Raw genomic sequence first — 26,915 nt, forward strand, 5'->3', positions numbered from 1 at the left:
ATCTTTATGTGGCTTGGAAGAAGAAAAACACACAAGCTAGACTCATCTTGCTCAGTGTGATGGATGATGATCTCTCGAAAGGGTATCGAACTAAAGAGACAATAAAGGATCTCTGGGATTCTTTGAAGGACAAGTTTGGAGGCACATCTCTAACTAAACTCTGGTCTCTTACTATAAAGTTTGATACCTACAAGAAGAAAGCTAATCACACCATGAGGAAACATTTGAGAGAAATGTCCAACATGATCAATTCCCTCAATGTAGGAGGTCACAATTTGACTGATGAGCAGAAAGTTCAAGCTATTATTTTCTCATTGCCAAACAGTTGGGAGCATATGAAGATGCACCTGACTCATTCCACATTGTTTACAACCTTTGAGGATGTTAGTCACCACCTCGAGCTGGAAGAGGGTCGGTTAGCTACTGTTAGAATCAATTCTGAAGTTAATTATGTAGGTTCTCATACCAAAGGGAATGTCCATAAAGCTCAAGGATAGAAGCGTAAGAATTTCTATGGCAAAGGCAAAGAGAGAGCAAAAGAACCCAAAGAAAAGGGGGAAACAAAAAGAACAAGCGAAAAGTGAAATGTTATAACTATCAGCAACGAGGGCACTATGCATCTGAATGCAAAGTCCCTAAGGTACACATTTCTAAAACATTTGTCAGTCAAGTTTATGTATCTTCTACTGTTCTTTTGACTGAATTAGATCTTTTATGGATAACTGATTCAGGTTTCACAGAGCACATGACAAAGGATCGTGAAGCCTTCGTAGATTTTCAGCGCTTGCCAGAGGGATCGAAGTGGCTGTATGTAGGAAACAACTCGAAAGTCGAAGTTCAGGGGATTGGTACTTATAGGTTGGTTCTACAAGGAGGACAAACTCTCTTTCTACATGATGTTCTTTATGCCCCTGAGATTCGTCGAAATCTCATTTCTGTTTCACAATTGATTAACATGGGTTTTAATTTATTTTTTTAACGATAATAGCTTGAAGTTGTGTTTGCTAGACACCTTTTATAGATCTGGTTATTTTACGAATAGTTTGGATGTTGAGTTAAGTACTTATAAAAATTCCATTTCCCTTAATACTGTTTCTTCTTCTTCTATTAATAAAGATGCATTATTATGACATGCTCGTTTGAATCACATAGACAAAGATCGTATGAATCGATTAGGTAAAGAAGCCCTCTTAGGTAGTTTGAACCATATCGAATTACCACCACGTGAGACTTGTCTAAAAGGAAAGATGTCAAGAAAACCGTTCGGAAAGGCTACTAGAGCCGGCTACCCTTTACAATTAATCCTTTCAGATTTTTGTGGTCCTATGAATGTGAGGGAAAGGCATGGGGCTACTACTTCATCACCTTTATTGACGACTATACTAGATATGGTCACGTCTATCTCATGTCTTATAAATTTGAGGCATTAAGTTGTTTCAAAAAGTTTATAAACTTAGCCAAAAATCAGTTAGATAGAAAAGTTAAAGCTTTGAGAACTAATTGAGATCGGGAATATCTTTCAGATGAATTCAATTCTTTATGTGATGAAAAATGAATTGAACATCAACTGACAATTCGATACACTCCACAACAAAATGGTGTTGCCGAGAGGAGGAATAGAACTTTTTTCGATATGGTTAGGTTGATGATAGCTGAGACCAACTTACCCATTTCATTTTGGGGAGATGCGTTGCTCACGGCAACCTACGCCCTAAACCGAGTGTCCTCCAAATCTGTAACTTCCACTCCATATGAACTATGTACCGGTCGCAAGCCCATTTTAAACTATTTAAAACCTTAGGGCTGCACCGCCTTTCGCTCACGACATCTTGAGTAAGTTTGAAAAACTAGGCCCGAAGAGTAAGAAATGTATCTTTATAAGATACCCAGAACACTGAAAATGATATTTTCTAGTAGAAAGAAAAAAAAAACTTCTGAATTTTAAAAAGGCAAATGATATATACAGCCCTTAGGCCAGTATATAAGTATTAATTATTCTTATATTTTTAATAAAAAAAATCTTAATTCTAAAATAAGCATTTATTTGTATTGAAAATATAACAATATATAATGACTCTATACATTTAAGTATTTAAATATGCAAGCATCAACAAGTTTTATGTATTGGAAAACTAAATTAACCTTAAAAATAGGAATTTGTGGGTTTTTATTTACAACCCTTAGGACTGTAAATATCGGAACCCTTTTAAAAAATTACATGATTAAATCTTTAGTTATAGCTTGACATGGGAAGCCTAAAATAAATGTCATGGGCACCACATTTTGACTTGTGAGCACATGTGAAGGGGACAACCGGGAATGGTGTATCTAATTCTAATTTTTCAATTATCATCAAAATCAAGTATAGCCACTGACCATTCATTCAATTCAATCATATTTTATTTCTCCAAAATTACTTAAAAAAATATACCACTAATAATATGGGTTCCACCAATATATCTCATTTAATTACAATAAAACACTTTCATGTTGTTCAACTCTAATATTTGACCTACAATTCTCTATACATTATTTTCAGTATTATATTTTTAATCTTCAAAATTATTTGATTAAATCTAAATCTAAATCAAAATAAGCATAGCCTAACCCTTAAATCTAACTTTACAAAAAATATATCTATTTAATTTTCATAATATTCTTTTGATTTGAAATCGGCCAATTATATGATATTTAATATTACGACTAAAAGTTTGGTGTTATTTACTAAATTTTATATATTGAATAGTTTTACTTGTATAAATTAATATCAATTACCTATTATAATTTAATTTAATACAAGTGTAATTACTTAAAGTAATTAAATTCTTTTTTTTTTAAGTAATTAAATTGATTTTGAGTGAGAAGAGTTTCATAATATTTATCTTTTTTCCTAATATTTTTTTCTAAAAAATCTAGTAATCTCGAATTTAAGTATTAATATATACAGGAGAGACAATTTTAAAAAATATTTAATGAATAGATTAAATCTATACTTGATTCATGTAGTATTTAGAATTTTGTTATTTGATCCATGCAGTAACATTTGATAATATTTGACTTTTGAAGTATTCTCATATGTGATATTTAATCCATTTTAAATAGAAATAAATCAATTTGTTAAATTTTTTTTATCACATTACACAATTTTTAGCACATAACAATTGATTTATTTATTTTTTATATAGATTTAATATGTGGATGAATAAAGAATTAATTTTTTTCTTATTTATCTACATATTAAGTCTATATAAAAAAACTAAAAAAATTATTATATTTACATGTCATGCGTCAAAAAAATATGTCATGTGTTAATTTTTTTAATAAATCAGTTAGTTTTACATTCAATATGAATTAAATATCACCTAAACCAACAAATACTATCAAATAATACTATACGAATAAATGATAAAATTTTGGATATCACATAAATAGCTAAATAACGGTTTAATACTCAATAAATCTCAAATTGAGTAGTTGAATTTCTATAAAGGTGAACGTCAAAGTCTATAGTGCAATTGAGAATTCAATTCCAATTCACGTCAGTTACTGAATTCACCCAATTCCCCTGCAATTTTACGGATTTTTCCACTAAATAATACTATTTATAACATTTATTCACTATATATTGTACTATCAAGTTAAAATTTATGCATTTTGTAGTACTTAAATTTTTAAATATACTTAGTTGAAACCGGTGATTCATATAACTAATGTCATAAGCATCGAAATTGACAAAAGACATCGGTTATTGAAAAACCAGTGTCAGTTATTTGTCTTTTCAACACAGTGAGACCGATTATTGCATAACCGGTTTCCCTGGTTATTGGTTTATCGATATCACCTGCTTCAGCTTTGCGTGCAATTCTCACTTTTCATGCAGAAAGCAGAGTGTGGGGATCAGAGGGATGAGGCAAAATGCTATTTTGCCATTCAATTCTGAAAATTTAGAAAATAAAAACCAATTCAAATCAATTTATATATACACATTCATTTCAATTACTTTCAGATTTTTCCTCTAAATAATACTATTTATAGCATTAATTCATTATATACTACGAGGTTAAAACTTATGCAATTTGTAGTATGGTAAATATAGGAATGAAGGGAGAAGAGGAGTTGCAAGTATGCTCAATATAGTGTACGAAAAAAGAGAAGGGAGAAGTGTGGTTTATTGGTAAAAATAGAGATTAAATTAGAACTTTGTCATATTCTTTTTCAAATACGGTGAACACAACACACTGCTCGAGCAGTGTGTTGTCAAATCACACTAACACCAGTTATCTAAAAACTAGTATCAGTAATACCAGTTATTTATTAACCGGTTTCATGAGATCGGTTAATAAATAACCAGTCTTACGCCTGCTATCTCTGTCTCTGACAGACATGACAGGGATCTCAACTATTGGAAAACCGGAGTTTTCATAAAGTATAAAGCGGGTGAATGAATCACGGGTTTCAGTTGACCATGGTTAAAATTTAAATACTACATTTTTTTTTTTTTTGAAGAATTTAAATACTACATAGGGCATTAAATGCTCTAAATAGCATTATTTAGATAAAAAAGATCCCAATTTTGCTTCATCCCTTACTTTTTCTAAGCTTTGTTGTTTTTTCCCCTAACACTGCTAAACCTATTCATTATAGCCCCCAACTCCTCACGAAACGTATTTTTCTTCGTGGGCAATTATGTAATTCAATACACCTTTTTTCAGGGTTTCTTCTATTTGGCTTCATTCTTCTCTCATGCTGCATCTACCTTCCCTTGCCACGCTCATTCTTTCTCCTCTTATATCGCCGAAAAAGTTCAAATTTTTGAAACGATCTAGATAGTAATCAGTTCCTCTCAGGATCTTTCATTATTATCTCTCGGCGTGAATTCTCTGTTGCTCCTAATGATTTCATCAGAATAGACAACGATGATGGTACTCGATTTTCTCTACCTCTATCTCACCGTTATTTTTTCTTCCCTTCCTTATGATAAGGATGCTTTTAGTTTTGTTCAGTTCAGCTTCATGTTCATTTAGTTTTGATTATATTTTTCTTTTTCTTTTTTAACACCTTTACTCAGTTCTGTGCTTTAGATCCGGATTCTTCTTTTGTGCCCCTGATGTTTTGGCTACTGAATTCTTTTAGATGCTTTGTTTGTTAACGTCGAATAGAGAAGTTATGTTATGAATATGTTTTGCTTGATTTAATTCAATAGGTACAATGATATAAATGTATAAATACAAGAAAACGTAGTAAAGCTAAATTGATACAGACGAGGATAAGAGAGCAATTATCCTAAGGATTTGATAAATGCAGAATAGGAGTAATTATTCGAAAGAGTTTATGAAATAAGAGCATCTCCACAGTGGTCTCTTAGTTGTGTTCTTAAATTAAAATTTGAGGGGGAGAGTAAAAACTAACTCTAACTTGTTCTTAGTGACTCTCAAACCACAATTGCTAAATATAACGACACTTAATAAAATATTTATAAAATAATAAATAAGGAGGGAATATGAGTAGTATTGTTGGAAATGATATGTATTAGTCAATTGTTTATATTATTTTTAGAGTGTGCTAAGAGTCTTTTGGAGATACTCTAATAAACTCTTAATTTAAGATATACTCTAATAGCTCCCCGCAAGCTGATGGCGAGAACACATTTGCAGGCGCTCTCGAAGAACTAGGAAGCGTATGTTCGAAATCGGCTTGGTAAGAATGTCTGCAACTTAATCCCATGTAGGAATAAATCGGACCGAGAGAAAACCATTTGAGCCTTATTCGTGCAAAAAATGATAATCCATTTCATATGCTTTGTGCGAGCATGAAAGACCGGATTAACCATGAGATATATGACCTTCACATTATCACACCAAAGTTGTACTAGCCGAGGAATGGGGAAGCGCAAGTTTGTGACGCAGAGATAGGATCCACAATATTCTGACTATAGCATTAGCCACAACTTTGTTCTCATTTTCTGTGGAAGAGAGAGCAAACGCAAGTTGCTTTCTAGTGTTCTACGAGACTAAGTTGTTGCCATGGTAGATGAAAAAAGTGAGCGTAAAACAACAATCATGTTGCTATGATGGTTCCAAATTTTTATTTGATTTATTTTTGTATGGATCTAGTTAATCCTCTGGGCTGTAAAAGTTTTATTTTCTTGGTTTATTGGGCATTTCTTAAAAATTATGGTGTAGAATCTGGTTTTCAGGTTCTTAGTTTAACTAATTTAAATTTAACTGCAAAACTTGGTTCCAAGAATGGTGATAGTTGTCGTTGGGATCTAGTTATGACATGTATCCTTAGCGGGTAATTTAGGACCAAATTAAGGGCAGGGTCAAATGTAGTAATGAACTAATGATATAAGAAAAATGGAAAAGAAGAGTTATGGGGAGGGGTGTGGCTTAGCAAATGGTTGCTAAGATCCATACATGGAACAGAATTTTGAAATGTATACCTGTCTGTTTAGCCTTCTACACTAGTAGGGTTTAGATTTTAATATTCTTCAGAGATTTTCTTAGGATGTGCATTTCAAAAACTCAGGCCCATTTGTCCACAAGCCTGCAATTTAAGTTTACATCTCCATTCTCAAATTATGAGAACGCTGCAAGTAGGAGGATATGTAGGAAAGTTAGATGAATAGTGATAAAAACAAGTGCAAGTTTTCAATGTCAACTTGTATTGTGAACATATTGCCCCCTTTTTATGATCTGTTGTTTGAGACACACCCTTTCACTCTTCCTTTCGTCATTTTCATCTTCAGACATACCTTCAAAAGTTCGAATTTATAATTAATCAAATCATTAAAAAAAAAGTTATTAGCATTGATAAGAAATGCGGTTTTCAGGCCAGAGAAGGGCAACAAGTAGAATCTTTTGGAGACTCCTAAATGTCTTGAAGTGTGCATTTGCATAATGTTTTCCCAATGTTTTCAGTTCAATGTAGCCGGAGAAGTGTAAATTAGACTAGATAACAATGAAAGAGTTGTGGAGCTTAGAATGTGGCATCTGGATGAAGATCCTAATGCCGTGGAGTTTAAGGATGGGTTGTTACTAGACTGATTCCAATCTTTCTGTCATGAGATTATCGAGAAGGTGATCCTCAATGTAGGCTGACAAATGCATATAAGATGGTTTTTGAACAAGTTGACGATTGATTTTGCTCTTGTATGTCCTACATCTAGTATACGTGCTTGTGTTCCTAGAAAGTGCTTGCATTTTAAAAATGAGGAATTCGTTACTTGCTATGTCTTTTGTTGTTAAATCATATATGATTTTGGTTTTTACCCGTTTATTATCTTAGTAATGCTATGATATATTTTCATCCAAAACAAGGTCAGCTCACTAGAAAATAGAAATCAAGAAGAATCACGAATGCTTGAATGGAAATCCCTTTCTAGGTGAAACAACAAGATTTTCTTTGTGCAAATTGAAAGATATAACAATTTAATTATAAAGAGGATCATAGAAAATAATGTGCACCAAAGCTTCTAAGGCACATCCTCCAAGTAAATATTACAGTCCCAACTTCTCACTTGAGTGTGATGTGCCATTTTCCATCCATCAATATGGTGGGACTTATGATGAAAGAGCAATTTACTCCCTTATTACAGATAACGAGACATTTGACCTCCTAATGAATCCAAAATTGTACAGGTGCCAAGTTCATTACTTGTTAGCTAGCATGTTTTGGGATCTCATGGATTTGCAAATCGATTAGATGCTTGATTTATATTGATATTTGACATATATTTTGAGTGATTTTGAAGATTTTATTTTAATGAAACATGAAACATAATGTACGAGTAAAAATAGATATATATAGCACCTGTTTTAAAAAAAAAAAAAAGGCGGCCCGGTCGCATTACGCGTCCCGCTCCTAAGACTCGAACCCGTGACCTCAGGTCACACGGCAACAACGTTTTACCATTGCGCCAAGGCTCGCCCTCATATAGCACCTGTTTTGTTTGTCTTAAATTAGATGATATGGATATTTTCTTAAAACTATTTCAGAAGTAATGAATTTACTTAGGAGATAAAATTGCTGCACTTTTTTTGCGCTTCTCTTTTTATTATCAGTTTTTCATCCCATTATTTGAATCAATTGCAGAAATAAAATTGCTGTAAAGATAGAACGTTGCACGAATTGAAGCAGTGAGATACAGAGATGGGCAGAGAAGTAGGGGGCAGAGGTAGACGAAGAGATGATTCACTGTTGACTCGAATGGTTAATGCGATCTTTAGATTTGTAAGGTATGCAGAATTTGAGATGCTCTTTGTTTTCTTCTTTATCAGTGCTTTTTTCCTCTTTAAAGATCTCACATCAAGGCCAGAGTACAACCAAATTCTTGTGAAGAAGCCTGGTGGTCCTGACTTCTGGGCTTACTAGAAGTGATGGCTGCCGCCAAATTCTGGTCTTTTACACTATATTTTCTTATGATTGAATCTACATCTCTGTGAAAAGTATTTAGTTTAATACACTAGTCAAGAATATGGACAAAAACCTCTTTTCTCTTGGAATGTTAAAAAGTATTGTTGAGATTTTATGTAATGCTGATTTTGTAGATGCTTCTTTCCTGATATTTAGGTTTGATTTTAGGGTTCATTGAGCTGAAATTATTGAATTGAATGTGATATTTTTAGGGTTCAATTGAATTTATGATATTTAGTTTTAAGGATATTAATGAAATTGATATCTTAATGATGCTACAACTCGGGTTATGTGATTTCAAAATGAAAGACCAAATGTTGATTATCTATTGCCAAAATCAAAGGAAACATATGAGGATGCTTATCTAACCGGTGAGATCAAGCCCCTCCGAGGTTTGGATTCTGGCAGTGGACTTGAGGATTATGGTGTTCAAAGGAATTTTTTCAAAATACCAAGGTTTGCTCCGACAGTTATTAACTCAGATGAAAAATCAAGGCGACAGTCCATAATTCTTTTCAACAATGATCAACTTCAGCCTTCCTGCCATCCTGAAAATCTTGAAGGTTCATATTTTCTTACATTCTTTATTGAATTCACAACCAGATTCGTCACATTGGGAAAATGGTAGTGAAAATGGAGTTACCAACATGGAAACTCGCATTATTCTTGAAGAAAAATGTTATTAAGCGTCTTGGTGTACAAGATGATAACATGATTTGTTTTTCAAACATGTTCGGAAGGCCATTCATAACCGAACTAAGTTGGCTCTTTGCCAACATCCTAAATAAGTTGGCATTTGGCCAACAAGTAATTAAATAAAATATTTTGCATTTTGAAAATACTATTTTGCTTTTTATTTGCTCTACAAAAAGATGAAAAAAAGTTTTGCATTTTGTTTTTTATTTCCTTTATTAGAAAAATAATTAAAGATACAATAAAATAAAATAGGCATTACACTCATTTGGGTCCCCAAACTAAAGCTTCAAAGTCAATTAGGACCATAAACTATCAAAATCATCAATTAGGTCCCTAAACTAAACAAAAATCATCAATTGACTCATCCTATCCTAAAATCAGAAACTGTGACTATTTGATATAGACTGTAATAATCTATGTGTTGGTTCAAAATGAGTTTATGGAAGAGAGTTTAAAACTGTTCAACCGAATGATTTTTTATGAGGCCTCAATTGAAGATTTTGGTTTAAAATATGGACTCAATTGTTTGATAGTTTAAGGTCATAATTGACTTTGAAGTCTTAGTTTAGGGATCCAAATGGATATTATGCCAATAAAATAAATCAAGTTCAAGAATGTCCAATATAAGAACAACAGTCAAGGAAAAATGGAGGAATCAATATGCAGATGACGAACCCAATCCGAAAAAGCTTCACAACCACATGCCTATATTGCTAACTCCCTTCGTGTCAAGCATGCAACTCATTATAAATAACCAGTTCTTGATTACCAAGTAAGGAAATGAAGGAACATCAGCTACATTTGGACTTGTAGCAGGAGGGAAGAATTCGAGTTGCCTCTGCCAATTTCAAGGTTTTGACCGAGTCGAAATCAACAGAATGATGCCAAAACACATTGAAGGAGCTGCAATTTCAAAGTGCAAAACAATTCAGTTCACAAATGCGGAATCAATATGCGGATGACGAGCGCAATCCGAAAAAAGCTTCACAGCCACTTGCCTATGTTGCTAACTCCCTTCGTGTCAAGCATGCAACTCATTATAAATAACCAGTTCTTGATCACCGGGTAAGGAAATGAAGGAACATCAGCTACATTTGGGCTTGCAGCAAGAAGGAAGAATTTGAGTTGCCTTTGTCAATTTCAAGGTTTTGACCGAGTCGAAATCAACAGAATGATGCCAAAACACATTGAAAGGGCCCTGCTTATTTTAGTTTTTTAATACACAATAGTTGTGTGACCATAATATCTATATCATGGGCATACCCTATTGTAACAAATACCTGGTAGTCCAATAATATACCTTTAGATACCCTACGTAACAAATACCCGGTACCAGACACCCTATCGTAAGAAATATCCGGTGTCAACATTTCATGTAATCACAATATTTATTTTTCTCGTTTCAATCGCAACCATTGAATATACTGTCTTATTCTCATATCTCTGACATGTTCTATACTCCAATTTACATTTACCATATATATATTTCTCATTCTCATGTCATCATCGTCAATATCATTCTCAAATATTTTTTTACCAACATGACCATCATCTATCATATATACATGTCAAACATATAGATCAAACCAATTAAACAATTTATATCAATTAGTCAATATAGCAACAAACATACAATCAAAGGTACCGTATATTTAACTAACTACTCACGTTCATTACAAGTATAGCAATTACAATAGACATACAAACAAGCAAACAAAGAGCTATATATATATATATATATATATATATATATATATATATATATATATAACCACTTATCTCTATTCCGAAAGACAATACTAAGTAGCAAGCGATGATCTATCTTCAATTGATAAATTGTTTCCTATCTAAAACAATAAAAAGAAATTTTCCAGAATATCAATATGGTGGTTTGCAGCCTCCTTTCCCCCTCCCCCCCCCCCCAAAAAAAGTTCCATACATATAGGGACAAGTATAAGTAGTTTACCCTAATTAAAATTGCTTTGGATAAAAAAAATAATGATAAATATATATCATCGAAAATAATGATAAATATATATCATGGTTTGAACATATTACAATACAAACCAAGGTTATCAAATCCGGACCGGTCCGGTCAGTCCAATCCGATTCGACCAAATTCGGTCATAATTTTGGGCTGGAAGTGGTCCGGTTGTTAAATCCTTGAAAATCGTTCAGACCCATTCAAACCGACTGGTTCAACCATGAACCGGTTGACCTAATGCCGGTTAAGCGGTTTGGTCCGGTTTGCTTTTAGACATGTTTACTTAAAAAAAATATAAATTTTGACAAAGGTAGGATTCAAACCTTGGGCCTTTGATCTATAGACTCTAATACTCACCACTACACTACCATTTCACTTATGTCTATTATTAACTATTGAAGAATAAATAATAATGTTATAACTTAAATAATTAAAATATGATTTGGTATTATTTTTTTCTATTTAGATAAATATAATTAGCATTTAGATTTTAGATTTTAAATATATATAAATAAATTTTAAAAATCTAATAAATTTAAATTTAAGTTGAATTATAAAATACATATCCTATTAGCATATTTACAAGTTAGTTATGAATAAAAAAAAACAATCACTATTAATTTTAAAAGTATATATATTTTTTAATTTTTATATTTATTTGTCATGTTAAATTTATTAATTTGATATCATGTTTTGATACTAAATAAATGTTATTATATTAGTATAATTTTTATTAATATAATTGATATTATACTATGTTATAAAATGTGGTGAAGCTCTTAGCCTAGTGGTTGAGAGCTTACCTATGCCTTGGGAGGTCATGGGTTCGAATCACATCTGAGTTTGGTGGGGATTTTTCTTTCTTCTTTAATGTAAGCGCATTGCGCAAATTTTTTTTAAAAAAATACTATGTTATAAAATTAAATATGAATAAAAATATAATTTGCATATGATTTTTGAATACCGGTTGGATCCCGGTTAAACCTCAAACCCTTGACCCTTTGTCTTTTCCGGTTGTTTGACCGGTCCGATTTTGACAACCATGATACAAACACTTATACACCTACCTGGCCTCGTAAAAGCAATATTTAGTAATATTATATATTTTTAAAAAAATACTAATTTATCACAATATTTAATATATAATTTCCTTTTAAATATAAATATATGATATTAATATTTTCTTTTCTTAAAATTGATAAATCTTAATTAATTATTTTAGGATGTTAATTTCAAAGATGTACATGTATGGAATAATAAAAAAAAATATACGGGCGTTACATATCCATTCTAAATTGATTAAACTGAATTATTATCTCATTGAACTACACATTTTAATTTATTTAAATGTTTCATTGTTCTATTATCTATATATAATATAAAACAGAACGATGGAGCTGAGATTCACTTCCTCATTTTTTACTGATAAAAAATATAATATAAAATATAATATATTAACTTTAGCTATATTATTATATTTATTTATAAAAAGATTATTTTATCCGTACTATATCTAAGAGTTCTACAGAATTTAAATTAATCCCTAAAATCTCTCTAATTCTCTGCATATCTATATCTAAAAGTTCTACATAATTTAAATTAATCCCTAAAATCTATCTAATTCTCTCCATATCTATATCTATATATCTATATATAATATAAAACAGTAACGATTGAGCTGAGGTGTCACTTCCTCATTTTTTACCGATAAAAAATATAATATAAAATATAATATATTAACTTTAGTTATATTATTATATTTATTTATAAAAAGATTATTTTATCCGTACTATATCTAAGAGTTTTACAAAATTTAAATTAATCCCTAAAATCTCTCGAATTCTCTGCATATCTATATGTAAAAGTTCTACATAATTTAAATTAGTCCCTAAAACCTCTCTAATTCTCTGCATATCTATATATAATATAAAACAGTAACGATGGAGCTGAGGTGTCACTTCATTGTTTTTTTATTGATAAAAAATATAATATATTAATTTTAATTATATTATTATATTTATCTATAAAAAGATTATTTAAATTAAATGTGAAAATAAAATAATAATATTTAATTTATATAGCACCTTTATATCATTAATTGTAATTATTAAATTATATTTTTGTTAATATTTATATATTAAGATGAATCCGTGCATCGCACGGGTCAAAAACTAGTTAAATCTCAAAAGATAAAACGGTTATGGTAATAATGTTAAATCTAATTATTCTATCCTAATCAATAGCATACATGCTTTTAATGTTTCGGCTTCAATAACTCCGCACTATCACTGGTCGCCTCCACCTAATATATGGCTGAAATGTAATTTTAATACTACTTGTTTTGTCACTTATTTCAGTTTTGGATTTTGATGTGTCATTAGAGATGATTCTGGTTGGTTCGTATCTGTTGATCGAGTTGGTTTTTCTGGTCTTTTCAGTAGGGTTTTTGCGGGTAAATTTCATCAATGGTGTACAACTTTTACCTAATTTCACGCTTTGGTGTACAACCTTCAATTTGTCTCACTAATATATACGAACTTATAGTTGACCTCCCACTTTGGTGTATGGCCGGTTAAAATGACCGGTCAACTCAAAAGTCAACGCGCCAGCTCATTATTTTTTTTATCTTATCCAGGACCCACACATAAGATAATTACAAAAACACCCTCCATTTTAAATAAAAAAACAATTTCCCCAATATATATAATATAAAACAGTAACGATGGAGCTGAAGTGTCACTTTCTCATTTTTTACTGATAAAAAATATAATAAAAAATATAATATATTAACTTTAGTTATATTATTATATTTATTTATAAAAAGATTATTTTATCCGTACTATATCTAAGAGTTCTACAGAATTTAAATTAATTCCTAAAATCTCTCTAATTCTCTGCATATCTATATCTAAAAGTTCTACATAATTTAAATTAATCCCTAAAATCTATCTAATTCTCTCCATATCTATATCTATATATCTATATATAATATAAAACAGTAACAATGGAGCTGAGGTGTCACTTCCTCCTTTTTTACCGATAAAAAATATAATAAAAAATATAATATATTAACTTTAGTTATATTATTATATTTATTTATAAAAAGATTATTTTATCCGTACTATATCTAAGAGTTATACAAAATTTAAATTAATCCCTAAAATCTCTCTAATTCTCTGCATATCTATATCTAAAAGTTCTACATAATTTAAATTAATCCCTAAAATCTCTCTAATTCTCTGCATATCTATATATAATATAAAACAGTAACGATGGAGCTGAGGTGTCACTTCATTGTTTTTTTACTGATAAAAAATATAATATATTAATTTTAATTATATTATTATATTTATCTATAAAAAGATTATTTAAATTAAATGTGAAAATAAAATAATAATATTTAATTTATATAGCACCTTTATATCATTAATTGTAATTATTAAATTATATTTTTGTTAATATTTATATATTAAGATGAATCCGTGCATCGCACGGGTCAAAAACTAGTGTAGACATAAGAAGCTGATGAAACATTTTAAGTAAATTTAAAAGGCTAATTAAATATCTATAAAATTCATAATACTAATTAAACGTGCCTTCTATGCTTACTTTGTGTTGGACAAAGTAAGCCTTACTTTGTTTTTTCTACCATTGGATGAGTTTACTTTATCAAAGTTCATCACCATTCAATGGTGAAAAAAACAAAGTAAAGCTTAGTTTGTAAAAAACAAAGTAAGCATAGCTTAACCCCTAATTAAATAAGGGTGTTGTTAAACCCAGCCCCATTTTCCCACCCCTAGCCCCGTGAAAGGACGATAATGCCCTTTCATGGGTTTTGGGAGGAGAAAAAGCTATTTTTTTGCTCTCCCGACACGCGGACGTGTGACTATCACGCCTCACCGTGTGGTCGGGCGTGATAGCCCCACGCCTCACCGTGTGGTCGGGCGTGTAGCGATCACGCCCGACCACACGGTGAGGCGTGGGGCTATCACGCCCGACCACACGGTGAGGCGTGATAGTCACACGCCCGCGTGTCGGGAGAGCAAAAAAAATAGCTAGCCCGCTATTGAATTAAATCCGTAAATACCTGTTACGTAAAAAAAAATAGTCCGTTGTTGAATTAAACCCGTAAACAAATTAGTCCGCTAGTCCATATCTAGACGATGAGCAGGTGACGGGACGGATTTCCCCCCGATAGTAGGCCGCTCCGTCTACAAAATTACACTAAATTAATCTAAAAATTTAACATATAAATTATAATCGAATTAATATCAAAATTTCATATATAAATTAAACCCCAAATTAATGTAAACATTTAACAATTTAATTAAAACGTAAATATAATTTTTTTTTTTTAAAAACATTTCAAAAACCCCTCGGGCGTATGAACATCACGCCCGCACCATAGGTCGGGCGTATGAACATCACGCCCGACCTATGGTGAGGGCGTATGAATATCACGCCCGACCTATGGTGCGGGCGTGATAGCCTCACGCCCGAACCACAGGTCGGGCGTGATATTCATACGCCGGAACCGTAGGTCAGGCGCGATGTTCATACGCCCGACTGCGATTCCGACGTTTTAAAAAAATCACCCACAGATTCAATTTTTAACTTAAATAAAAAAAAACAAAAACGGTAAATCTTATTATTTTCGCTTTCCCTTTACGGTTGTTGTTACACTCCATGTTTTGGTTCACAAATTAGTCCGGATTTGATCAAAGAGTGTGTAGGGTATTTGAGAGGTTTTGTGTTTTTTCAAATTTTGGGTAAAAGGTAGTTTGGTCTTTTTACGGGGCTAGGGGTGGGAATTCATGGCTGGGTTTAGTAATCCACTTAAATAATCTGAACAACTGTTATATTAAAAGCATCTTTAGTGGTTTCTAATAAAGAAGGTTTTGCATTCTCTTCAAATAAAAAGTCAGTAGGAGAGCCTCTTTAATAATAATAAAAAAAATTAAATTAGGAGGAAAGATGCTCTCCAATGGAGTATAATGAACCACTCATTATACTCTTTTAATAAATTCTCTTCCATTGAAGTGAGTTTAATATATTGAGTTTTTATCAACCACTCAATGTTTATTGAGCTTTTGATCATATATATATATATATATATATATATATATATATATATATATATATATATATATATATATATATATATTATTTTTAAAATAATATGATTGGTTTAATTAATTGGTGGATTCATTATGGTTTGTTTAATTAATTGGTGGATCTTTTGTGATTGGTGAATCCATTATGATTGAGTGGTTACAGAGCTTAACCATTGAAGTTAGATAGTTTAATAAAATGATGTGGCATGTATATTGAGTGGTTGTGAGTATAAACCATTAGAGATGCTCATAGAGAGGATTGAGAGGCTCTTAGTGATTTGATCTTTTGGTAAAAAATGGATGGATCCACCATGAAATGTTTTTTTTTGTGATTGGTAGATCTATTATGATTGAGTGGTTATAAAGTTTAACCATTAGAGTTAGATAGTTTAATATAAAATGATGTTTATTAAATTGATGATGTGACATGTATATTGAGTGGTTGTGTGTATAAACCATTGGATGAGAAATTATATCATGTGTCAGGCACACCACAACAGAATCTGATGTGGTGTGTCACAGCGAATCAAAATCAAACATCTGTCAAAATAATTAATAAGGGATAGACATTCGTTTATTTACTATCTTTTTACTTTTCAGATCTGCTTTTTCCTTCTCCGACCACCACACCTCCGGTCTTTCTTTTCAGCCAACCACCACCATCTCGGTTCGGTTCCTAACTCTTTTTTAATCATCTTTTCGGTTAGTGTAATTGAAAAAGTAGATCCCTTGTTTTCTTCATCTTTTTGCTTGAATTTGCAGATCCCTTCTAGCAATTTCCTTGCTGATTTTGCCAAGTCTAAACGCCATATGTGACCTAACGCAGCAGACTCCGGCTCCGCCTTATTGTCCGCACCTTGACCTCCTCCGCCTCCGCCCTCATCATCCAATCCCCATCTATCACTGCTTGATCATAATTCCCAAATAATACAACACCAAATTGGATTTCCTTAAATTACCATGTTCTGCCTTTATGGCATTCGCATAACACAATTCTTTTTGCTATGGAAGACCATTGAAGAAGTCGCCCTACACCTCCAAATATTGAACAGTACCATTAATCCAAACCTTTTCAATGTATCTGAATAATAATTAATTTGCTATACCCAATTATAACAAATGATCACATCTCCACATCAATAAAAAAATTCAATCAATAACATATATGCAAAGATAGTGGTGGTCGAGCAGAGAGAAAAGGACGGACGTGGTGGTTGTCGGCGGGGTGTGGTGGTCGGGGAAGGAAAAAGTCTGAAAGACAAAGAGACCTTAAATGGATTAGTGTGTATTCCCTTATTAATTATTAAATTTATTTTCACATGTGTTTGATTTTAATTGGTCATGGTATACCACATCATAATATTAGGTGGTGTGCCTGGCACATGATATAATTTCTCACAAAGGCTATTAGTGAAAAGTTATATAGTGTGCATGGCGTAATGTGGTATGCCATAGCAAATGAAAATATGACATCTGTCTACCATTTAATAAATTAAATTTATTAAAATTATCATATTATTTTGAACTGCTCACTTAAACCACGACGTAAGAGCATGTCTAATGGTGGCACCACCAAAGTGGTGCCACCTAGACATAAATTGGGTCCAGAAGTAACAAGCCAGTAGAGGCAATGTAATTTTAGTATTTTTGTGGGCCAAAATAAATTTAAAAATAAATAAAGAATGATTAAATTAGTATTTAATTATTAAAAGCAAGCTAGTGGAGGTTTGGTCTTGTTCCTCCGTACACTCATAAGAAGAATAAAAATATTAAAAAATTTATGTTGGCAAGATTTCAAAGTTACTATAATATGTAACTTACATAAATTAGCAACAATGATGTAACCTACACTCTAATGGTTGGGTAGTTTGCAACACCCATTAGAGTTGCTCTAAGATCACTTCTCTCACCACTCCATTGTTGGTTCCGTATAACGTGACAAGGTTAGTTCCAAGGGGAGGGATAGAAACTATTTAGAATTTTGTCCGTTAAGGCTGACTTCTTTTCTTTGTGAAAATGTTTACACAGCGGCGCTAAGTAATTTTAAGACACGAGCTTAGTCAACTGGTGACTAAGACTGTTTCTTTCCTTGAGTCAGGAGATAGCACTTAAGTCTATTCCTGAACTCAGCTTCTTAGTGCACTCAACTCAGCGTGAGTTCGTTACTTAGTCAGTTTTATAGCAAGCAATATATAAAGGAGTTTAAGGGTTAGAAATATGTTACTCAACAGACATATCATGGTTCGGCCTCTCCGCCTACGTCCAGTCCCCGGAACTCGTTCCGAGCTTTTTGAATCCTCTACTGAGCTCTTTAAAGGTAGAGCACGAAACCTTTTACAACAGAAGCTGAGTATACAAGAGTACCTTCCTCTATTCCTCTACTCACTCCTATAACTACCACTGAGTACTATAACCGAGTACTCAGCTTCTCCTTTCTATTCTTCTAGAAATGATAAGTGTTTGTTCTAAACAACAATTGTTAAGACACTTTAGATGAATGAAATCACTCTAGACTTTTACACAATGATTGGAATTGGTGTAAGATTTGCTTTGCTTTTCTCACAGAACTTCAAGTATGAATTTGGTCAGCGTTTCGACTTGATTGAAGATCTGCATCGAATGAAGCATTTGAAAGGCCTATTTATAGTGACACTTCAAGCACCGATGATTTCGAATTTCGAAATAACCGTTGGAGGCTAACGGCTTCCTGTCGCTTTCATTCTGGACGTGCTCAGTGTCGTTGGCCAATGAGATTCTTGTATCTTCTGTCTACAGCAGTGCTCATCAGCTTTTCGTCAGATGAACAAAATTTTTCGACATTAATAGTAAAGTCTTCCAGATAGCTTACTGCGTCTTCTGAGCTTTACCCAAAGTAGAAATACTTTGTCTCTAAGTTGATTCCGTTCTGCCGCTGACTTGTACTTCTTGTCGTTTAACTCAGCAGCTTCATCTTGAAGCAATTGATAGAAGGGTTCTCGATCCTTCTTCATGCTGAGCTAGCGCTTTGCTTATAACGACTGCGTTTTGTCTTCCTGGGCCGTGAGGTCTTGATCTGTTGACTTGGGCTTGACTTCGTCTTATGGGCCTTTAGGCTTTTTATCTTAATGTCTTATAAATCAAATTAACTCAACATTGAACAAACACATTAGTGTGAATAAATCAAAGCATTTAAATTTAATGTGTTAGAATATTTTTATCATTCACATAAATAATTTTGTCAAATCAAAATCATGTGGAAAGGTGTTTCAACATCCATCTCTCTCACAATCACCACCACCGATTCTCCTCGCCGCTCTCACCACTCCATGTCTCTCATAACCACCACCACCACCACCACCACCACCACCGATTCTCATCTGTCGGCCATCATCGCTCATAACCATCAGCTGAAAAACTTTGCAGTCTATCATCTTACTCTACACACTTGTTTTTCTCTTATTGATTGATGATTTGGAATTGGGTGTGAATTAGGAAGAGTATTATCTAAAAGCTGCACAAGTTTTGTGTAATCTACCGCAAAAAAAACCTAACATCAATGTAGAAGATAATAAAAGTTGATTAAGTATTATTTTGATTTTTGCCATGACAAAAAAATTTGATTCTAAGATAGATCCAGATGAAGAAAAAAAGGAAAGATAGTTGCAGAAGGAGAGAAGGGCGGCACAATTGGGGAACAATTAAACTGTTTTAAAGTATTTAAGTATACTAATTAATCAGATGTCAAATTATAAGTGGCCTGGCATACCAAATCACCTATCCCAGGTGGTATGCCGGGCACACTATAAATTTTCTCCTTAGTGATTTGATCTTTTGGTAAAAAGTGGGTAGGTCCACCATGAAATGTTTTTGTTTTATTTTATTTTTATTTTTTTTTTGAAATACGGACCTAGCCCAACGAGAATCCCAACCAGGTTGGTACCCCCGAAAAGGCAAAGAACCAAATATATAAATGAAGAGATGAAAAAAGTATGAAACCAGTACAAAGAATGTTTTAAGAAAATCTAAACATATCCCTACCAAGAGCATTATCTCTAGCAAGAAGGGAGCAGAAGTTTGGAAGGGTATTCCACATTTGTAAATCTGAGGCCAGACGTCCGTAATTAGCAAGAGCATCCGCCACTTGATTTTCCTCACGGAACACATGGGAGACAACCACTTGAATATGCGTCATTGAATCTAAACAATTTAACCAATCCACACGCATTGTCCAGGGAATCATCTGCGCACGGGCACGAAAAATTCGAATAACGTAAGTCGAGTCACTTTCAATCCAGAGACGAGTCCATCCACGTGACCTCGCAATCGAAACTGCAAAAATAGCAGCTTGCAATTCCGCCATGTGTACCAAAGCACAATCAAGGGGGAAGTCAAATGACCCAAGAGGATGCCCCTGATTATAAGAAATGTTGTATTTTTAAAAAAAAATTAAGTTATAAAAATAACTTGTTACGTACATATTTTAAAATTATGTCCCCATTATATATTTTAAATATGATTTTTTTAATTAAATAAAAAATAATTATTACTATTTAATAATATTAATATTATTCAATAATATAATATTATTAATATAAAAAATATTAATTAAATAAAATATTGTAGGATTGTTCAACCATTAGAGTAAAAAAAAAAAAAAATTTTATTGAAAGTGGTTTTTAAATGGAGTGTGTGTTTTTGAAAGTGAGGTGACATAATTGGGGGTAACCATTAGGGATTCTCCAAATCTGTTTTTTTTTCTTTTTTCTTTTTTTAATAAATATCATATATAAAAAAAAAGATAAATCGTATTTTTGCACTTTGTTTTGGTGCTATAAAATTTTGCTTATTGATAAAAAAAAATCCAAAATTTATCATCTATTTTCAATTTGTGAATTCAAATCCCAAACCAACTGATTTAATAGGTTTTGATATCACATCATACAACAATGAAATAAAAGTTTAAATTAATAATTCAACCTAAATAGTAGTAATTTTTATTATTATCCCGAGACAATTCCCCACCAAAATATAGTCCATTTTCAATTTTATATTATAATAATTATTTTTATTTTCTTCAAAACTGATTATAAATAATTATTTAGTTTTTCAACATTGCTCTATTTAATATTCATTGTTATTAACAAATTGTAAAAGAAGTTGATGATCTCCGATAAATCCAATACATTGTTTTAGTCAAGTAAATCATATTTTATTAACAATATCTAACCTAAACTCACCTAACTTTTAGCTATAATCAAAGTAAAAATATTTTTTTGTTATCAATGTCTACCTAAATATGTTGTCAAAAAAAAAAAAAATGTCTACCTAAATACAACAATAATAATGAATTAGAGGTAAAAGGATATATGTTATGGACTTCTAAATGGGTCAGGAATAGACCTGTCCACGGGTCCGGGTATCCGCCCGGCCCGCCCAGGCCCGAGTCAAATGGACCGGGCTTGGACATGTTAAAATTGCATTTAGTCCGGCCCGGCCCAAGCCCATATTAGCCTGCATATTTCTGGGTTGGGCTTGGGATTAGTATAATTATTATGGGCTGGCCCAACCCGGCCCGGTATATTTATGAATATTATTATATATTTATATATTTATTTTTATAAAACATTATTAAGTAAAATTTTACAAAAATATACAGATATATAAGTATTATAATAAAGTGAACCCTAGCCACCAACACAAAAAATCGATTCATTTCTTCATTCATCTCAGTTTTCATTCTCTTCCAAAACAAACCCTAACCCTAGCCGCCAACCTTCAGTTCATCAGCTATTCACCATGCTCATGGCTCTAAATCTCCATGAAAATGGCTGAGAATAATCTTTCTCTCCTATTCCCACCGTTCCAGTCCTCTCTTTTACACGGCCTTCTCTTCAACTGTTTATTTCGCTGACGTTCTCCGTTCCCGTTCTTTCTTTTGTGCAACCTTCTCTTTATTTCACCGACGTTCTCCTCTATTTCTCTTAGCATCTATTTCGTAGTTATTCGTTGAACCGACATTCTTTTGTGCAGCCTTCTCTTTATTTCACCGACGTTCTCCTCTATTTCTCTTAGCATCTATTTCAGCCTTCTAATAAGTATTTTTGGAGGTGGGCCTTACTGGGTTGGGCTTGGGATATTGTTTGTAGCCCGAGCCCAGCCCGAGCCCGTCTAATTTATTGGTGGGCTGGGCTGGGCTTGGATAAGAGATTTATAGGTCTAAGCCCGTTAAGCCCGGCCCAGCCCGATCCATGGACAGGTCTAGTCAGGAATAAGCTTGATGGGGATGTAATGGTGAGCTTGATGGGGAATAAGAGTAATGGGTGTGTAATTTTGGTGAAAGAATGAAATGAAGAAAAATGTTAGAAGAATACCGTCGTCTTATCTCTCGGATAATTTAAAATTTGAAGATGATTTGTCCAATATGCACGGATATATATATATATATATATATATATATATATATATATATATATATATATATATATATATATATATTTGCAGGCGATCTAGTATGAAGATAGTTCGTGATATTAAGTTACGGATTGTGAAAATAGTCCGTGATTTTAAGTAATAGATCATCGCTTTTGCAGATACTCATTTTATAAAAGGATTCGAGATCTTAAGTAATCAAAACTCAATTAACTTTTACACATTTTCGTATTTATAATCTTGGATAAGGATTTTGAGTGTTTGACTCTCGGATTGAAAGGAAGATTACTCTAAAACTAAAAAAAAAATATTTAAAAGATTACAATTTTATAATAAGTTATCTTTGATATGATCTTTATTACCTACTGGTTATAATGAGAGAGTGTTTGTTTATTTAATTTTTTTCTCTTGTTTATCTTTTATACTTAAAATTTATTTTTGCAAAAACTAGAAATCTTATTTTTTTGGAGGAGTAATTTTTTTAACAGCAAACCGTAATAATAAACGGTAAATAAAAATATCAAGTAAACTAAAATTCTTTAATTCGTAAAAAAAAAAAAAAAAAACTTAAATTCGACTCTCGTTAAAGCAACGGAAATTTCGACTCTCATTAAAGCAACGGAAATCCGCTTTGTATGAAAAGAAAATAACACGTTGGGAATCCGGCTGCCTAGGCGGAGTAATAAATTCTAGAACATTCAAAACAACCTTCACTATTCGTTGCCGTAGTTTGAATTAATTTCACAAAGAAATTACTAGTTTGAAGTTAAAAACAGAACCTGTCAATGTCATTATCGATGTCCAATCCAACTACTAAAGTACAATAATTAAAAACAATTTTGTTACATTAATGAAGTATTCGTTAAATAAATCAAACTAAATCCCATTTCCGTCTCCATTTATGAAAACAGGAAAATAAATTACAAGAAAATAATGGCAAAATGTTTTAGCTTCACTGCATCAAGAGACTCTTGCTACAGGTACTCCTTCATCAGAAAAGGACTCAAATCATGCACCACCGATCTCGGCGACGGCACCATCATGCACTGCTGGGTCCCCAAATCTCACTCTCCGACCAAGCCTTCTCTCGTCTTGATCCACGGCTTCGGTGCTAACGCAATGTGGCAATTCAACGATTTCATTCCCCCCTTGAAGTCCAAATTCAATATCTACGTTCCCGACCTTCTTTTCTTCGGCGATTCCTACACCACCCGACCCGACAGATCCGAGGCTTTTCAGGCTCAGTGTGTCATGGCTCTCATGGACAGGTTTAATGTCAGAAGGATGGATCTCATGGGGTTGAGTTACGGGGGGTTTGTGTCCTACAGCATGGCCGCGCAGTTCAAGGACCGTATCGGACGCGTGGTTTTGGGTTGCGCCGGAGTTTGTTTGGAGGAGAAGGATTTGGATGAAGGGCTGTTTAAAGTGAAGAGTGTGGATGAGGCCGTTGATATATTGTTGCCTCAGAGTCCCGATAAAGTTAGGGAGCTTATGCGAATCGCTTTCTATAAGCCTCCGCCCAGCGCTCCTTCTTGCTTTCTCAGCGATTTCATTGAGGTCAGTTTTTCCCTTTTATTCATGTCTCTTTTCTATTTGTTTGGGCGGATTATGTGTATAAAATCATTCAATACTTGCTTGCTTCCGATCAACTCAATAGCGGAAAATTTGATTCATTCTCTTAAATTGAAATCCCCATTGTTTGATTCGATTGAATTCCCATACAAAAATTAGATTAAACACAGATGATGACGCAAATGAAGCAATTAGAATTTGACATTTACGTGGATTGATATGGAAAATGTTGATTCTCAGTTAGAATAATTTGGAGTGATGGAAACAAAGTAGGAAAACAGAAAAACTTACTGTGCCGTGGTCGGAACCACCGCTTGAAAGAAAAATTCCGGCAAATAGAACCTCAGGAAAAAAAGGTCTAGGAAATTTAGCATTTGTTTGGGAGTTTGGAGTTTGGAGGTTAATGGAGGTGAGAGTTAAAGGAGACAATGGAAAGGGAATGGAAGTGATGGAAAGGAAAGTTAAAAAATAACCTTCATAGGATGTAAATGAGGTTAAATGTTTAACATTGTTTGGAAGTTTAAATCTGGAGTGGAAGGAATGTTAAATTTACTCTGCAAAGACAAGAAATTTTAAAAAAGTTTACGTTACTCCCATTAAGCCCCAATTTGGAGGTTAGAGGAAGTAAAGATTTAACCTCATTAACCTCCATTTACTCTCAAAAAATAACTCCCAAAACTTAATACTTAATCTTTCATTACTTCCATTTACTCCCATTAACCTCCTCCCAAACAAGGGCTTATTGAAACTTGGCCCAGCCGGGGACGGGCGGCGCGATTTTGACATATTTACCAAAACCTCTTCTTATACGGTTTCCCATGATTGTTAGGTTAGTTTTTCTGTCCAATCATTAATTTTTCTTTTCTGGGTTGGTGTGTTTTTGAATATGCTTATTCACCAACCATGATATGACTGAATTTTTGTTAGTTAACTAATTTAAATTCATTAATTTGACTCTATATTTATTAATGATGGAGTATATGTTGCACCTAAACTTTGGTTATGTAGTGACTCTGTGTTTCGTGTCCCTTTCGGGTTTCGGTTTCCCTTTCTATTTCATAGCTATATTTTCTTTTAGAAATAAAGGGTCCAGTTTCTGTTTCTGTTTCCATGAACATAGATAGATATAAGTGTTTCAACACAATAAAGAGGCTTTACACCAAGCCATTATTCCAAAATGGAGTAGAAAGATCTGCCATTAATCATCTACTTAATTTTGGTTCTATTAGAAGATGATAGTGAGAGTGTCAAGGTTGGTGTTAGAATGAGAACCGAATGTGTTATGTTCTGCTTTGTAAATGATGTTTGTTAAGTGCAGGTGATGTGCACTGAATATCGTGAAGAGAAGAGAGATCTGATTTATGCATTACACAAAGATAGAAAACTCTCTAATCTTCCCAAAATAACTCAGGTAACATAATCTCATTCATTTTGGCTTGCCTTTTGTGTTTTTTTTATATATCCATTGTTATTCAGCTTAGACATTTTGTTGTTCTGATTATGCAGCCTACGCTTATGATTTGGGGAGAATATGACCAGGTTTTCCCAGTAGAATTGGGATATAGATTAAAAAGGTAAACCTGGAGCTTATAACCATTTTTAACATAATCTCACATATCTGTTGATATCTAAGATATTAAATATGTTGACAGGCATCTTGGTGAGAATGCAGAATTAGTGATAATAAAGAATGCAGGACACGCACTCAATGCAGAGAGGGTTACAGAGACATACAAGCACTTGAAATCTTTCCTCATTGATACTCTCCCTCGTCAGCAACCAAACCACCACACGAACGGTGTCGATGTCAAAGCAGATTGAATTCTCAGCTAACAATGGATATTGCTTTCAGGATCAGGTTATTTAAGCCTATATTGCATTGTATTGTATGTCTTGTGTGTTGAGCATGAATGAAGATGATCCTACACACTCTTGGGGTGGGTTTAAATCAATATGATTAAAATGTGCTAGGATTTGCCCTTCTTCGTTAGAAAGTAATTAAGCAAAGATTTTCAGCAGAAAGATTGAAACCGCGAGATGGTTTTTTATGGATGGGCTGGGATATGTATACGAAATTTAGTTAGATTTAGGTAAGGGGATTTTCGGCGTGTACTCTACCCGTTGTTATCCCTATTGATGGGCGAGGAAGTACCATTGTTCTTCTGTTGTTGTACTATGATATTACCTAATGTTAGGATTAAGCCTCTAAAAGGTGTAATTTTGAGAAATATTTCTGAATCTAGGTATGGTTGAAATATATTTGTCAAGAAGAGACTGTTTTTAATGTTATGTATGCTATAAATATAAATGCATGTGCAACTAATTTTTTTATCAATAAATTGTTATACATATGTCTATTTTGAGATTCTTTTATTAACAATAGGAAAGATTAAAAATAGTTTTTGATGATTAGTTATTTGACTGAAACTTTATAATGAATTGTCTATTTTTAATACATAAAAATTAACTAGTGTAATACGTATTTATTTGGGGGTAATTTTTATCTTTTAATTTTATTCAATTAAATAGTGAGAAAAATAAAATGAAATAAAAACAGAAAAAGAAATAAAACAAAATGGAAATAAAATGGCTATATTTATAGACAATCCTACTTACAAAACAATGGAATTTTAGATCAACGGTGAGGAATTCTCAAAGTAGGACTATTTATGAGCATCAAACAGATTTATAACGAATGAGTTATGAGTTTGAATATTGCTGCAAAA

General features: G+C 32.8%; 2 protein-coding genes across 2 annotated transcripts; both read left to right on the forward strand.

Annotated features, from left to right (window-relative positions):
* Nucleotides 1-4,685: 4,685 nt before the first annotated feature.
* LOC136229603 (uncharacterized) lies at nucleotides 4,686-8,548 on the forward strand. Its single transcript, XM_066018495.1, has 2 exons — nucleotides 4,686-4,922; nucleotides 8,095-8,548. Exon 2 carries the CDS (start codon nucleotides 8,152-8,154, stop codon nucleotides 8,371-8,373), a length of 222 nt encoding a protein of 73 aa, XP_065874567.1. The 5' UTR covers nucleotides 4,686-4,922; nucleotides 8,095-8,151; the 3' UTR covers nucleotides 8,374-8,548.
* Nucleotides 8,549-23,493: 14,945 nt separating this feature from the next.
* Nucleotides 23,494-26,473, forward strand: LOC136230834 (uncharacterized). The gene is made up of 4 exons (XM_066020022.1): nucleotides 23,494-24,174; nucleotides 25,508-25,600; nucleotides 25,696-25,763; nucleotides 25,842-26,473. Exons 1-4 carry the CDS (start codon nucleotides 23,551-23,553, stop codon nucleotides 26,008-26,010), a joined length of 954 nt encoding a protein of 317 aa, XP_065876094.1. The 5' UTR covers nucleotides 23,494-23,550; the 3' UTR covers nucleotides 26,011-26,473.
* The last annotated feature ends 442 nt before the right edge of the window (nucleotides 26,474-26,915 follow it).

This window comes from Euphorbia lathyris, chromosome 5 (genome assembly GCF_963576675.1).
Source record: "Euphorbia lathyris chromosome 5, ddEupLath1.1, whole genome shotgun sequence".
In the NCBI taxonomy this organism is placed as follows: domain Eukaryota; kingdom Viridiplantae; phylum Streptophyta; class Magnoliopsida; order Malpighiales; family Euphorbiaceae; genus Euphorbia; species Euphorbia lathyris.